Consider the following 16,677-nt stretch of genomic DNA (forward strand, 5'->3'; position numbering starts at 1 on the left):
TTTTAGTTCGATAACTATGTCTATTTTTGTTTAGGTTCAGTAACTTACGAAATTGCTTACTTTTAGTTCTCTTGCAGATTTTCGAACAATTTTACTCCTATGCAATTTTTGAAAAGCAGTTTTAGTCCATATGCACTCATAGGGGTAAAATTGTCTGAAAATCTGTCAGAGAACTAAAATAATACTTTTCCCTATTTTTAATTCGGGTGGTCATCATTATTCGCACGTGAAGTATTAACAGTACAATGCAATAATGACAAGTTCGGGTGGTCATCATTATTCGCACGTGAAGTATTAACAGTACAATGCAATAATGACAAGTGCGTACGATGAGGTCCTCTTTACTTTTTGATGACCTACGCACAGTGCAGAAGTCTCCACAGACAACAGTCACAACACCTCAGACCGCATTGCTACAATGGAGTTGCTCTCTCTCAGGCTATTGCTGTTTCCGCTACTGATTCTTTGTTCTAGCAGAGCAGTTTTGGCACAGCATTTGGTCGAAAGTCTGCCTGGTTTGCCCGATAAACTCCCCAACAAATTTGAAACCGGGTAATTTTTTTCCCATATTTCTTTTGTTTTTATCCCATGATTTGCCTTTCTGGCTTCGATGTGTTAATATTATTGAAAAATTAGGTATATCGGCGTGGGAGAAAATGAGGAGGCGCAACTTTTCTACTTCTTTTTGGAGTCCGAAAGCAATCCTGAAAAGGATCCCTTCGTATTTTGGTTGACTGGGGGACCTGGTTGTGCCGGTCTTTCCACCATTTTACTAGAAATGGGTACGTTTTCTGTATATAGCTTTTATACTTGATTTTGTAGATTTAAAGTACTAGCTCATGGGAGGCTACATTCAAGTGGCTATCAATGTAGGGGCTATTTTTTCTAGTGGCTATTCTGCCGCCATTTTTATCTTTTAAATTTTAGGGCATTATTTTTGTTCTATATCTTTTTAATTTTCTCGATTTCGGTAATTTTTTCTCGAATTTTACGAAATTTAAAAAGAAACAGAATCAATATGCTGTTTTAAAAAGTTAAAAAACGAAAATACTAAATGACCAAAAATAAGAAACTAAAAGTTAAACTAACGTATATTTTGTTTGTCTAGCCTTAATATAAGTAAGAATCCATGAGAAATATTGTCCTGCTGAAAAACTTGAGTAGTCTCTGTATCACATGCCATGATAGCCAAGAAGTTTGCTACTCGATTTCCTTTCCTGTAAGTTTACGTCTAAATGATCGTTAATGTCCAATTAATGCCCTCTTATTAACTCAATAATCTATACCAGACTTTCTGAATCTAACTCAACAATTACCCAATGTGCATACTATAGGAATATATGATCATAGAGATTGGAATCTAAATTTATAATTGATTAGTTCATTTGGAACCAATCTAATTAATTGACGCCATATTGATAGGTAAAATTAATTGAAAAAAAACAAAGAAGATAATTTTGCATTTCACAAACTTATATTCACATTTTGGTGTAGGTACCTTTATGCTCGACTATGCGAATTGCAAAGGGGATTCAGTAGCATTGAAGTTAAATGAGTATGCTTGGACAAAGGTATAACATCTTCTATCTTGGTATGTAGTAATTATAACTAGAGCAATAATTATGAAGAGGATATTATTTAAGTTTTATGCCGCTTATGAGATATGTGTACACTATAATATGAATTGTGTTATTTTAAATTTATAGGCTGCCAACATTTTGTTTATCGATCAACCTGTCGGTACTGGATTTTCTTATGCAAAAACTTTGGCAAGTTCCCTTGCAAATGATACGTTGTCGGCAAGACTCTGTTATGACTTCCTCAAAAAGGTGAGAAGATAATGCAAAATAATTTCTATTTAAATTGAGTACATTATGATAATAATATATCTTTCATGTACTAAAATTGCTTCATTGTTGGGTTGCAGTGGCTTATAGATCACCCTAAATATTTGGAGAATCCACTCTACATTTTTGGTGAATCTTATGCTGGCATCGTTCTCCCTCTTGTTGTCAATGAAGTGTATAATGGTAGTATATGACCTACACCTGACACATTTCATCGGTATCAATTATATATAGTTTCATATTTTACAAAATTGAGAGAGAAGATAAAAAGAAAAATAGGGTTAAAGAAAACTTTAGTCCCCTAACTTTGTCACGGTTTAATTTTGGTTTCTCTAACTTTGGCAATATTATTTTAGTCCTTTATCTTTCAATTTTGCGTAAATCTGGTCCTTTGGTCTAATTTATGACCATTTTGTCCTTCTAGTCAAAATTAACCCTAGTCCACTTCATGCTCCAAGTTAGGCCCAACATGATTCTCAAATAAATTAAGTCCTCATAAATCCATACCTTGTTTTGACCGCCTTATTCCCGGATATTCCAAGTCCTCGGTTTTACGGACTTCTTCCAACCACACTACCGCAACAGATGGTTCCCAGGCACTTGGCTCCTTCAGAAACAAACAACACAGCCCTATTTCGTTTCCTACCTTAGGGTGTAAAAGGGCCTCCAATATAGGGACTTAATAGAATTTTGGACAAACAAGTTGAACAGAATCCTTACTTTTATTGAAGAAGTATAGGAAATATTACATAGATACTATATCCTCCATTGGAAGAGACAACTATTTAGCCACTCATATAATAGAGGATTTGACTCTTTGGGGAAACCCCTATAAATTGAAAGATTAAAAGACTACAAAGATTAAAAAAAACTCAGAATTGTAATGCTCTGAAGTGTAGAAGAAGTTTTTTTATGATGATCCCGATTTACTTCATTGCATCCTTATTTATAAGCGCTCGCGGATCTCAAACCCAGACTCCAAACTTATTTTTTGATAACGTCACTGCGTTCGTCATCATCTTGTCTCTTTCGAATAACGTCATTGCATTCGTCATTATCGCGTCCTTTCCAGCTGTTGGTCATAATGGTTTGTCGACCATGTGATTGCTGGTTGGCTTCCTATTTTGCTGACTGTTGGTCTTTGTTGTTTTCTACCGACTGTCTTATTCGTGATTCCTCACATTCTTCAATTTTTACTTCATTTTGTAAATATTCTTTCTTTTTCCCTTGTCCTGGTTTGGTTCGGGTTTATTTTGTGTGACTCGAATTTTTGTTCCAAACAGGGGCTTCTCTTGTTTCACACAGCAAGGGCATATGTGGTTATGCCATTGTCCAACATGCAGCATATTGCACGTCTTCATTCTCGTAGCTTCGATCGCTGGTAGCTTATTTTTCCAGATTAACATTCTCTTCTTTTCAAATAAGCTTTCTGCCAACTCAGTGCTCTTTCCCGTCATGGAATTTAATAGGAACGATCTATTCACTTTGTTTGAGAAAATTTTTGAATGGATACTTGACTTTGTCCATCTCAGTGAGACAAACCCATAATCCCCAAGCTCTTCTGCTAGAGATATCGTCTTCACTAATAGCTGATACCAGGGAGCTTCTCCTGAGTCAGCTTTGATTTTATTGAAAGCTATTATGTCTGGCACTGCAGTTTTTTGAGCAACTGATATGAATTTTATCTCCAGAACATCGTCCCTCTTTCGTTGGGTGTTATTTTGCCACAAAATCAAAGACTGCCCCACTAATCGATTCCGGAAGTTATGATATTTTCGGATAACTCGGTGATATAGTATGAACTGAAACGAGAGTTCTAAAGTTATACCATTCTCTGACATCCTCTGCTTTGGACCGTTCTAATATTCAGACCCTGTTATGTTTTATGGATATTTCGATAATGGTCTTGTCTGGATTTACTCCTTTGCGGAAAATTAATTTTTTCCACATGTGTTGATAGTTTTTGCAAGTAGAAAAATATATCAATTCATTACTATTAACCTTAGAAGTGTTTGTCATTGACCTAAGACTAATCTCTTCCTCTTTAACCCTAGAGGTGCTAAGTTGATTTGAAACTTCAGGAATTTGCACTTCTCGTGACTCAATTGTTGTCGTTTCATTAGAGTCTGGTGATGGTCTTGTGCAAGCGTTACTTAAATCTGACGCTGCAGATCTAAAGCCCTGTACTCTAAAGGCATGTTTAGGGTAATGCTCTCTCAACTCGTGAGTCATCTCCAAAGGTGATGCCTTCCAAATTGGTTCTCATAAATCATTCCATAGCGAGGTGGATGCTAATAAGGAACTCCTTATGGCAACTTCGATTGTGTCTAGATCAGTTCTTTAGATTTTTTCGGCAACTTGGGCATTCACCACGAGCTGCCCGAGCTTCTTCTCAAGCTCCTCGAGGTTTTCCCTAGGTGCCTGAGTCTTAGCATGATGAAGTTTGCTTCAGATGCCTCCATTTCTTGTCAGAAAATCTGAAAGAATATTTTCATGAGATTTAATAAGAACATATTATAACAATAATATTAGCATTTAGTTTGCCAAATGATAATACGAGCTTTCTCTATCTTTGATTCTAACTTATCTTTTAAGAAATCCTTAACATTAGTATTATCAACCTTTAATGTAATTTCTTTAGGAAGTAAAAAATAAAGGTCATTTCTTGAAAAGCCTTCCAAACCACAAAAAATTCCTTGTTAATGTGTCAAACTTTGGGTTGTTATTCTGGGAACAACCCTCCTGTATATATACAAAGTTCTTTCCCTGTAGTTGTCTTTTGCATGAGCACTGTTGGTCATCTATAGTCATTGGCGTTTGTATAGACTATGAATTCATACTCGTCCTGTGGTATAGCAAGCTTCGGTAGGTTACCGCAAACCTCTTTTAGCTCATGAACCCTTTTCATGTGAATTTCTTGTCATTTCCACTTTGAACTTTTCATTTTTTCAAAAATGATTGGAAATCCTTCCTGTATCTTGCAAGATCCTTAATGAAGATACCTGCAAAATTAACAACTCCCAAGAAGCTCTACAAATATTTCTTGTCCTTGAGTACGTCTGAAAAATTGTGGATTTTCTCCACAATATAGTCCTGTAACTCAATTCCCGTTTCGTCAATAAGAATTCCTAGAAATTCAATTTTATTGACAACAATAGTAGTTTTCTTCTCAGAAAGCACTAATCCTTCTTTGTGGCATGCATCAGAAAATATTTCAGGATGTTTGATATGATATTTTATATTCTTAGATGTAATTAATATGTCGTTAATATAGAGAAACATGAATTCAATGTAATCTTTAAAATGATTATTCATTTTTCTTTGAAATATCTGGGATGCATTGGTTAAACCCATTGGAAGCATATTCCAAATATATTGTCCATGTAGTGTGGAGAATGCAGTGAATTTCCTTTGTTCACTCTCCATGTTAATATGATAAAATCCAGATTTGCAATCGAATTTAGAGAACATTTTGCTCCTTCAATTCAATCAATTAAAGTCTTCTCTGTTTGAAATGTAATAACCATCAAACTCTAATATTTTATTAATACCTTAATAGTTAATTTACCAACCTAGGTTTACCTTTCTTATCTCATCATGGTTTCTGATCAGAAATCTAGGCTACTGTAGGTAGAAACTCCAGGCTCGATGAGTCCAAGATTAATATGCTCCTTGATAATCATCTGCATATCTTTCTTATCCTCCATGTTCATCTGGATAGGTTTGTATTGAACATACTCATACCTGCATTTTTGTTGACTTTCAAACTAGTTTCGATCTTGTTCCTGTCCCACCATGCTAGAGGGTTTTCATTGGAGTTCCTCTAGATAAGTCTCTTGACATTCTCAAGAGAAAGTTTGTTTTCCTCTCTAATATCTAGCGATTTCATTTCCTGTAGTGCTTCCTTAAGATTCCTAGTTTTTTCCTCGGATTTCTCGTAGAAGTTGTTGCTATCGATGACTCCCTGCTGCCTAAAAGACCAAAGAATCTTACCAAATTTCCTCTTATCCTATATTTTTTAATGAGTTAATCTCGCATCGAAATTACCATGTTTGCTGGAAAAATTTATAAGCATTATCTTGTTAAATACCTTTTATCTTCACAACATCTGTATCTCACTGCCACCGTTAGTAGTAAATATTAACAAATTGCTTTGATTATCCTGCATATATCTTGCAAATGTTTGAATGAAATTGTTCCCAAGCAAGATATTGACACCTGTATTATAAAAGTAAATAGGAGGTGTTTTTACCCTAAACTAGGGTAATTCAAATGCTCCTCTAATCATGATCTTGGCTGCTCGTATTCTTTTATTGAGTATTAGGATTTTTTATGAAAAATCCCTTCCTGCAATAACAGATAAGGTTTCCCTTGCTTCTTTAGGAAAAACTCCAGGTTATGCTGTGAAAATCCCTACTTCAGGTTTCCCTTGCTTTTATTATGATTTCAATAGGTCTTATGTGGATCTATTTCATAGTAACAACTACTTCTTCTCTAAACTTACTCAATTCTTCAAAAATTTCTTCTTTAGGAATCAGTTGCATTTCCATCACATTAGCAGTAAGTTCCATAAGTATTGCAAACTCACTTGAACTTACTTTGTAGATTATGTGATGCTTCCTTTGGTTTAGTCCTATCTGGTTCAGGACTTTCCCAATTCCTCGAATCCTAAATCTATCGTATAGGCTGAGGTTGGAGTCTTGTCGCATGATCCTTTCCATAGTTTTGTTCGACACTATCATCCTTGGAAAGAATCCTGGCAGGCTTTCAGAGGTATGAAGCCTATCTCTCTCATTGTAATTATTCTGGCTCGGTTGAAGATACATCTGAATCAGTCTCTATTTCCTCCTCATAGACATTTTTGTCTGACGGAAGATCTTCGAATTGGTAAATAGGTACCAAATCACCACAATAGACTGAGTCTAGAATATCTTTGTGGTTTCAAATGTTTTGAATTCACCACGTTTCTGCGGGCAGTCGGGAGAGATATGTCCTCTTACTTTGCAAGTCCAGCAATTGTAGTATTTGAAACTTTCATCGGCTCAAATATGGGCCATCTGAAAGTTCTCCTTTTAGGGGTTTTTCTTGTGGATCTTGCATCTGTTAGTCTAGATCCTTCAGATGAAAATCTTGTTGGTCTTGTTTCCTATCCAGATTTGTATGATCTTGTTGTTGACTTGGACCACCATACTCTTCATCGGGAAAAGGTTCTTTTGGAACTTTTAGAGTAGGAGACACTATTTTTCTTCTTCCACTTTATTGGCTTGTTTGATTCTCCTATAATAGTTAAAAAATCATTGTTATCACACCAGAGATGGATTCTTTTGATCTTACCTCTCAGCCTTCCAGATAGATGCTTGATAGCCAATCCTTCAGTTTGTCTTTAAGGAAAGACATCCTCCTAGCAATTGAATGTAGCTGTCCTTCTGGTACTTTGTATGATTGGATCAACATTTCCCTTCATGGATTGCATAATTTTGCAAAAAATATTGGAGCTGCTACTTCCATCGCTACTCCACTTTGGAAGAAATATTTGGCGAAATCAATAGATATATTCATCTACTGTGCGAATACTTAATTCAAGGGTAAAGAGAGCTTGTGTATATTCTCTAGCCTTTTCTACTCTACTTCTTTTGAAGTAACCATCTCCGACAAGGATGCTGGCTTTGATATTTTCTTGGGTATTATCGCATTCGATCATCCCAAAACCCTCCAAACTTAACTCCACAAGTTTTATGAAGTTTTTCTTGTCGAGTTCTAAGGTAGTTGCTGCAATCTTGATGGCTGCAACCCATTCATCTATCAATTTCTCATAATTTCAGAAACCGATAATATCCAGGTTAAGTATAACGCCATATGGATGCAAGGATTGGAGCATGGTTCGCACCCAAGTTGTATTTTGAGGCACCTTCTTAGATTTCTTTCTGGATTTTTTTTTAGCTTGGTTACCACGAACGTTGGGGTTGCGTTGATGTGAAAATCTGCACTCTCTCTCATTAGATGATCCTCTGGAGGGTTATTGGAACATGTATTTCCCTTCGAAGGTGGTAGTGATGGAGTGATCTTATTGGTTTGGATATTGACTAAATCCACAATCTCGAGTTGGGAAAAGGATTATGCCAATTCTTGTAAATCTGATAGATCCGCTCTTGTCACCTCCATTACTTTATAGATCTAATGAATTCAATGATCAGATCTTCTCTGCTCTTCGGGTGGAATCTCCGTGGCCTTCCCCTTCTAATGTAGAAGAGGTAGTGTTCCAAGGGCATCTCTGATTCATTCTTGTATGGATTTTGATGTCTCAGGGTTCTCCCTTTAAGTTCTCTTTAGATCTGCAATTTCTGACTTCAGATCTGTAAGATCCTTGTGTAGATTGCGAAGGATCTCAGTGATCCCATCCACCTTCTGTCTTAAGGTTTTTATTTTTATAGGTATATGAATTAACATATGTCCATAGTCTTGAACTGTCTTTTGTATCTCCCTCAAATCTTGGGAGATCTTCAATGTATCCGGTTCGAGTTCTTCCTAGTCAGTCCCTTAATTCATAATTTTAGAACATTAATTATGCAGGAATGTACTCGTTCCGCTTCTCTTGGTTGAGATTCTACCATAGACTTTAGTGGAATGTAATCGTCTCATCGTGTTTTCTGGTAGCATCTGTCGAACTTCAGAATTCCTTAGCCATTCTTATTCTTCTTCTTGCGTGAGAAGTTTTGGGTCAATCCTCTTGGGACCATTGTAACATTTGTCAAGAATTTCCATGAGAAATTTCCTTCTTTATATTTTTAGAATCTGGAAATATTCCCTATTTTCATCGTAACTCGAACTTTCTTTCGATTCCGTTCTCTCTCAAAGAGTCTCCTCCATTAGTGGATAAATAATATTTAATGTAATACAAATCAATATTTATTTAATAAACCTAAGCTCTGATACCATTCTAGGGAGCATATGCAAAATTTAGCGTTAGGATGCACAATAATTGAAAATGGACTAAACTGATCATTTTAAAGCTAAGAAAGGGTAAAATTTCCCAAAATTTCGTCTGGGGACCTAATTTAAGTAATTCTGAAAGTTACTAAACTAAATTGAAAATGCGTCAACTTAAAGGATTAAAAGTAATCACATGAAAACTTAAAGGACCAAAATAATCTTTTTCCAAGAAAAATATATTTATGTGTGAGCACCAAAAGAAAAAAAAACACTATCATTAAGAATATGTGCTGATATAATTCCCTTGTCTCATTTGACAGGTATTAAAACAGGAGATAAACCCGTGTTAAATATGAAGGTATAGTCTGTAAAGAACCTGGAAAGCTTCAGTTTCTTTTTAACTAAGATTACTTGTTTGTTGGAAGTAGGGTTACGGAATAGGAAATCCTATGACCGATTTGTTCGCAGACCTTAATGAAAGAATACCATATGCTCATCGAATGGGACTCTTGTCAGATAAATTATATCAGGCAATCACATTTTCCCTGCTCTTATATTATTTTTGACAAGAAAAGTTTCTGCAGGTTTTCATGCTGTGACAACATAATATCAAAATTATGAGAAGGAAACTCTTCAAGTTAATTAACAACCTTCTGAACAATTTTTGGTGTTGTTTTTTTCAGTTGGCAAAAGCTAATTGTCATGGGAACTACCTGAATGTTGATTCAGATAATGATTTATGTCTAAATGACCTCGAAAGAATAAATCAGGTAAGCATGGGAACTCTAATTAGCTTTCCTGAATCATAGCTCACTACCAAAATAAATAATGAGAAAATATTAAGTGATAATTTTAAAATAACCACTAAAGATACATCGTAGTGACAATAATTTTAAACATGATACATTGTAATTATTATGGATGGGAGTTGTGGATTAATTGTCACTATAGACAATTAGCTATGCATTTATTGTACAACTTAGTGACAAACAAATATAATAATTATTATTTTTATTGTCACTACATTATCGATATAAAAATTATTAATTATTTATTTGAGAACTTTATGCTCAATTTTGTTCTCGCTAATTTCGCTAGTAAAGTTATAAATAGCATTTTATTAAAAAAAAAAAAAGTTCTTGTCACTTAATGCACATAAATAGTGGTAATTTTAATATTATCGATCAATTTTTGTCTTGTAAAGTTATAAACAATATTTTAGTTAAAAAAAATAAAAATTCTTATCCTCTAAATATATATAATTAGTGACAAGTTTAATATCGTCACTTAGAATTTGTCTAATATGTGTATATATATATATATATATATATATACAATAGCTCATCAACATTAGTTATATGTCTCACTAACTACTTTGTATTGATTTGATATGCATGTAGTGTCTCGATAGAATTGCCAAGCCCCAAATCTTAGATCCGTGGTGTGAAGACTCATCGGCAAAGAAACAAGATGTCTTGTCGTGGTATATGTCTTTTGAAGAAAATCCAATAAATTTTCTGCAACCGGTAGTTGCTGCAAGGAAAAAAGAATGGTGTCGAGTAATATTCTCTCCCTCTCAAAGGCTTATTTTTTGATTTCTTAATATTTGTTTTATTTCAAGTGATTGTTGTTCTATGCCATGTAGGAAGATAATGCTCGCCTTGCCTATATATGGGCAAATGATAAGTCTGCTCAGAAAGCTCTTAATGTTCGTAAGGTATATTAATCAATTAAGTGAACATATAAGTCTATCCTCAATATTTTTAAGACATAAATTGATAAAAGTATTGAGTAGGGAACAATAAAGCAATGGGTGAGATGCAACCAAAGCATTGTTAATAGTACACCTGGTCCAAGTGGGATTATTCCTTACATAAATAATGTTAAAAGGACAGTAGGCTATCACCAGAAGTTCACACATAAAAGTGCTCGAGTTTTGATTTTCAGGTAAATTACTATTATTTAATTTCTAATTCGTGCATTTTCTTCTGATAAATATATTTATTAAAAAAATTTTTTAATACTTTATTGTGATTGATATTTTGGCAGCGGTGATCACGACATGCAGGCTCCTCATATATCTACTGAAAAATGGATAGAATCCTTGAAAGTGCCGATCAAAAGTGATTGGAGACCTTGGTTTGTTGAAAATCAAATTGGAGGGTTGGTTCTTCAACTGAAGCCCCATACAATATCCTTAATTTACAAGTTTACCTTCTAATTATCTATATTGTTCAAGTTAATTTATTGATATTCACACTTTTCTTTTTTTTTTTTTTGTTTTTTAAAGATACACTATGCAATATGCACAAGGAGATTACGAACTCACATATGCCACTATCAAGGTAAGAAATTTGTACATGTACGTTTTTTGTATTAATCTATTCTTCCTTTTTCTAATCTAGTAATACAAACGCGTGTTGCACGTAAACATTATGTTTCGTAAAATACATTGATTTTTTATTAAATTGAAAAATAAAAGTTTCACTAATTAAGAAAAATCTTAATCTTTATGATAGAATATTATAATAACTACAAAAGAAGGTAAAATCATTAGAACGATGTAAAATACTTTTAATTGTAATAATAATATATTTTTCATAGTAGTCATTAAGTTACATCATTTTGTCTTGAAGAAATATTAATTAAAATATTTATGTACTTAAATATAGACACACTTTTAATTTTACAAGTCTGTTAGTACCATTAATATTTGTATTTTAAGGTCCTACGATTATATCTGTCTTATTTTAAACTTGTCATGTCATTTGTGGTAATATTTTCGTTCTTCAAGTTTTCATTTTCACGCATTATTATTCTGATTCATATTTGTAGTTTTAGTCTTAATTTCATTCGTCTGAATCTTATTGGTAATATCTACTTTTTATTCAGTTCATATATGTGGTTTCTATATATGCTTAATTTTTCATTTGTGTTTTTTTGCAATTACACATCTGGAATAGAAGTAACAACGTACATAAAAGATTTACATGTGAACTATGATAATATTGCCAAATCGAATATTAGCATCATTCATTACGACCTTCCAGTTCACATTCAATTTTAACTACAGACCATATGAATAGCATCAAGCTTCCTAATATTCGAAATGATTGATTGTTAATCGATATTCTGATTAATTTCTCATACTTTCAAAAGGTTACAAAAATTTTCATTTACCTTTACTTTTTGGGTTTTCTAGGGAGGTGGCCATACAAATCCAGAGTACAGACCCAAGGAAAGCTTTGTCATGTTCAATAGATGGATTCGTGAAAACACTCTCTAGAATGAGCATTTTCAACATAAATGGTATTTTATTAAATATTTTATTTGACTAAACTGTAATGTCAAATGAGAATGGTTATTATATAAATTATGTGTTGGCTTATCAATTTCCTTAGTTTCTATATTACACGATTGATTTTAAATGATTAGCTATATATGTATGATAGAGAATTGATTTTTTTTATAAATAATTTTTAATATATTTTTATTCCGTAACATATGTTATTTGACATTGCCGTCCTTTAACTTTCTAAGGTAACATTTTGATCTTACGTTTATTTAATTTTTGGGATTACAGTCCTTTTTTCAGCTTGATTTTCGAGAAGGGTGAATTTCAGCTAAAAAAATTACTGAAATTACAAAGATTAAAAAGATGCAGGATTTAAATACTACTTTAAAATGTTAAAGGATAAACTATAGGCAAAATTAGCAAGCAGTAGCCCCAATTTTAAAAGGCCATGTAAAATGATATGCATTTTCCCGGCATGAATGGTGAATTTTGGTGAAAAAAAATTACTGCAATTGTAAAAATAAAAAAATATAGAATTAAAATATTACCTTAAAAATTTAAAAAATAAAAATGCTACATGACCTAAATTATAGAATCAAAATTACATGTAATCATAGAAATAATAGTCAGGAGAGTAGAAACTTAAAATCGAATGCATTTGCCGGCTCTAGAAATAGGCTGTTTCTCAACTCCATCATAGCAAGTCTAAGTATCTGACATGGGCATTAGTGTGTTGAATTCTGCACAAAAAATGTCATGTATAAATTTGTTCAAGTCATATCATGGTTGCCATTTGACAAAATGCACAAAGAATTTCAGCAAATTTAGTCACACCATTCAACTTGAATATAAAACCGAACTGAAACTTAGCATCTCTACATCAGACTTGATACCTTTTCTATACCAACTCTCCAGCACCATACACCAAGAACATCTCTTGAGTCTTTCTCTAGTACTTAAGGATGATCTTGACAGCAATGCGGTGTGCTTCACCAACACATGCCTGATACCTGTTTGTGACACTCAAAACAAATGCGATATCAGACCTTGTGTATTAGACAACATACTGTGTGCTGCCTACGATAGAGACATAGGGGATGTCACACATCTTTCTGATTTCCTCATCAGTTTTAGGAGACTAAATCTTAGAAAGCTTAACCTCGTGTCTCATGGGAAGGAACTCTCTTTTCGTATTTTTCATCTTGAACCTCTTCAAGACTTTCTCAATAGATGAGATTTAGATCATTCCTAATATCCTTCTAGGTCTATCTTTATATATATGTTGATACCAAGCATGTAGGACGTATTACCCAAATCCTTTATGGAGAATTACATAGAAAGCCATGGTTTTGTGTCACCCAACATCTTGGCTCATTCCCAATGATGAAGATATCATCCGCATAAAGCACGAGGAACACAACTGAGTTGCCACTGACCTTCTTGTATATACAAGGGTCAAATTCATTCTTGACAAAATCATAACTCTTTATGACTTCGTCAAAATGAATATTTCCAAATTCAAAAAGCCTGTTTCAGTCTATAAATGGACCTATGGAGATGACAAACTTTATGCTCTTCTCCTATAAATATGAAACCTAACGGCTGATCCATATAGATCTCTTCCTTAATGAACCCGTTAAGGGAACGTGGTTTTCACATCTATCTACTATATCTCATAGTTATAATATGCAGACATGGCAAGAAAACTCCGAATGGACTTTGGTAGGGACCATCCGAAGCTTCCAACTGAAAGCAATGAAGATCCTTTGAAAATTAATAGAGGTCCAATTATGAGGGTAAGAACTACGAAAATCAATCAAGCTTTGATGATTCTTATTGATAAAATCCGTTGGACAAAGCATGAGAAAACATCAAAAGAAGGTCTAGTGATGAACATTTTTCAAGTAGATGGGTCAAAATGCATCTAACAAGTTGGGCTCAAGGGCTTCAATTGAAGAAAAAGGTCCATAATTTTCATTCAAACCACCAAACCCAAAAAGAGAGTCCATTAATTTTGTCTAAAATAGTCTATTTTCAGCATTAGAAGACCAAGAGTCATTTTAGTATTTAAAGGGTCATTCTAGTTTCTCTAAGTCATGTTAATGTGATCAAGAGTATCACTTCAATGTTTCTAGAGTTCCAAGGTTAGAAACTCTTGAGACTCTTGAGCATCATTTGAAGCCTTTAAAAGGCCATGCTTATCATTTGTAAAGAGACAAACTTTAAATATTATAAACCATTTTGTTGTGAGGTTGAATTATATGTGTAGAGTTTCAATTGTTTAGAACTTATCAAGATTCTTGAGCAAGATCTTATGGCGTTAGATCATTATATCCAATGGATCTCACGTCCTATCCTTATCAGACTTGGCCATTGCTACAGGTGAATAAGTTTCCTCAAAGTCCACACCGAGTCTCTGAGTATAACCCTTCACCACTAGTCTGGCCATGAAGGTAGTCACCTCCCTGTTAGCTCTAAGCTTTCGCTTGTAAGGCCATTCACACCTAATGGGCTTGAAGCCCTTGGGTGGGTTTACTAAGGTGTATACCTTGTTCAAACACATGGAGTCCATCTCGGATCTCATGGCCCCGAGCCACTTTCCCGAATCGATGTCGGACATTGCTTCTTCGTAAGTCTTTGGATCATTATCCAACTGATTGGTCACAAGTAAACCATATCTCTCAGGCGGCTGAGATACTCTGGTCGACTTCCAAAGAATTGGAATATTTTCACTGAGAACGACAAGCACGGAAGATGATGCTACTGCAACCTGAAGGGTTGCTTCACTTGACTCCATGAATCCATTCAACTTAACTGGCCAACATGAATGAGTACTACCATACTGACCATGAGGTACAAAACCATCGGTGCAAAGACCCAACTGAATATTACGCGGCTCTTCTGCAAAATCGGATACATCCGATCAAAATACTTCCAAGCCTCGGCATTGGATGGATGACACATGGACCCCTCCTCCATTTGATGTGTGCATTGCCACATCATGTGCTTGGTAGTTGCCATCGAAAAATACAACCTTTGCAGGCGGGGAGTAAATGGCAGGTACCTAAAGACGGCATACGGAGATTTCTTGCAGCGTGGATTTCACTCTTAGGTCGGCTTATACCTAGCGTGCCCACAAAACTTGTAGTACTCCAAATCGACATCGTCATTCTAGTACAACATACAACCAATCTTACAAGTATCGATCTTCTCAATAGGTAAACCCAAATTCTTTATCAACTTCTTCATGCTGTAGTAATATCTCGGCAGGGTGTGACCTAGGGTAATATTTTATTAGAGCACTGGGATATTCGATCATATGATCGCTCAGAAATATGACCGTCCACCTTGATATCCACCAACTCAGCAATAGATGCAAATTGAGATTGGGTACAACCGTTTCATAATAGCTAGTCGACAACATGCACTACATTGTAAAACGGTCTGCCAACCCTAACTCATAATCATAGGGGCCACCGCCATAACAATATGAAGAATGACTAGCATCAATAGGGCAGGACCTCGTACCATCATCAGGCACAACATCGTGAGGAAAAAAAATAATTCGGCCCAATTGCATAAAAAACTATCCGCTGCGCCCAATCTATAAGTTGTTCATCATCCCAATGTGAATAATTACCCTCGACATTGGCAGCTGGGGTTTGCTCCTCAGGCACTGGAGGGACAAATCACAGCGTCAAAGTACTCATACACCATATCCTCGGCATGAGAAGTCCAATTATAATATTTTGGCACAAATTCTCGCATAACATAAGTGGTAACTCACATTGTCGGGTGTTCTGAAATTTGTGTTTTTTTACTTTCGGCAAGGACACCCTATTTTGTCTCCAACCATATGTCAACATTGACCCTTTGCCCATTTTATGAAAGTTTTAAGCTCATCCTCAAACTCCGGTGTCAGACCTGCCCTCCCTGAGAGGTTCTTATTATACATCCATATCCTGATTTCTCATAATATGATGATATATATCATTGTATTCATACATAAAAATATATATCTAATTAATTTTCTAATTTGACGACCTACATATTTATAAATATTATGATACTATGTACACTATTTAGGAGAATAAATATAATTAATATGATATAAGATCAATAAAAAAATATAAAACTAAAATAAGTAAATGTACTACAATTAATTTAATTAAATTTATCTGTTACCTAGTCAACCAACTTACCTAATGATTAGCACTAGTTGACGTCTAAAATTCGAGTAATAATCTACAAGCTACTCAAATGTATATGCACTAAAATCAGAGTGTTGAGAGTGTTTGTGGTTAGTATAAGAATTTTACACTAAATGAAATGAATATATATAATTTTTTTTGTAACGGCCTTTGGAACGCCAATAATAGCCTTCAGAAAATATAACCGTTATTTTGTAACGGCCTTCCCAAAAAAATCGTCTCTAATATGACGATTCTTGCAAAAACGTCTTTTCGTGTACTTTGAAACGGTCTTTGCCGCTGCCTTTGTAAGTACTTGATATCTAGAAAATTATCTGTTACAAGAATAGGTAGCTGTTACAAAAACTAGAGCAAAATAGTAACAACCTACAAATTATAACGATTTTAGGCACAC

At 34.5% G+C, this 16,677-nt stretch overlaps 1 protein-coding gene across 2 annotated transcripts; it reads left to right on the forward strand.

The window, feature by feature from the left end:
• Positions 1-346: 346 nt before the first annotated feature.
• LOC105155650 (serine carboxypeptidase-like 18) lies at positions 347-12,169 on the forward strand. Of its 2 annotated transcripts, none has more exons than XM_011071554.3 (14): positions 347-552; positions 637-782; positions 1,495-1,571; positions 1,707-1,829; positions 1,928-2,030; positions 9,098-9,135; positions 9,206-9,307; positions 9,461-9,547; positions 10,178-10,336; positions 10,423-10,494; positions 10,585-10,724; positions 10,827-10,940; positions 11,068-11,122; positions 11,980-12,169. In XM_011071554.3, exons 1-14 carry the CDS (start codon positions 419-421, stop codon positions 12,061-12,063), a joined length of 1,434 nt encoding a protein of 477 aa, XP_011069856.1. In that variant the 5' UTR covers positions 347-418; the 3' UTR covers positions 12,064-12,169. The 2 variants fall into 2 exon arrangements, with proteins under 2 accessions (XP_011069856.1, XP_011069855.1); XM_011071553.3 differs by having other exon boundaries at positions 349-552; positions 10,573-10,724.
• The last annotated feature ends 4,508 nt before the right edge of the window (positions 12,170-16,677 follow it).

Source organism: Sesamum indicum, linkage group LG2 (genome assembly GCF_026168435.1).
Source record: "Sesamum indicum cultivar Baizhima isolate 11 linkage group LG2, ASM2616843v1, whole genome shotgun sequence".
Lineage (NCBI taxonomy): Eukaryota > Viridiplantae > Streptophyta > Magnoliopsida > Lamiales > Pedaliaceae > Sesamum > Sesamum indicum.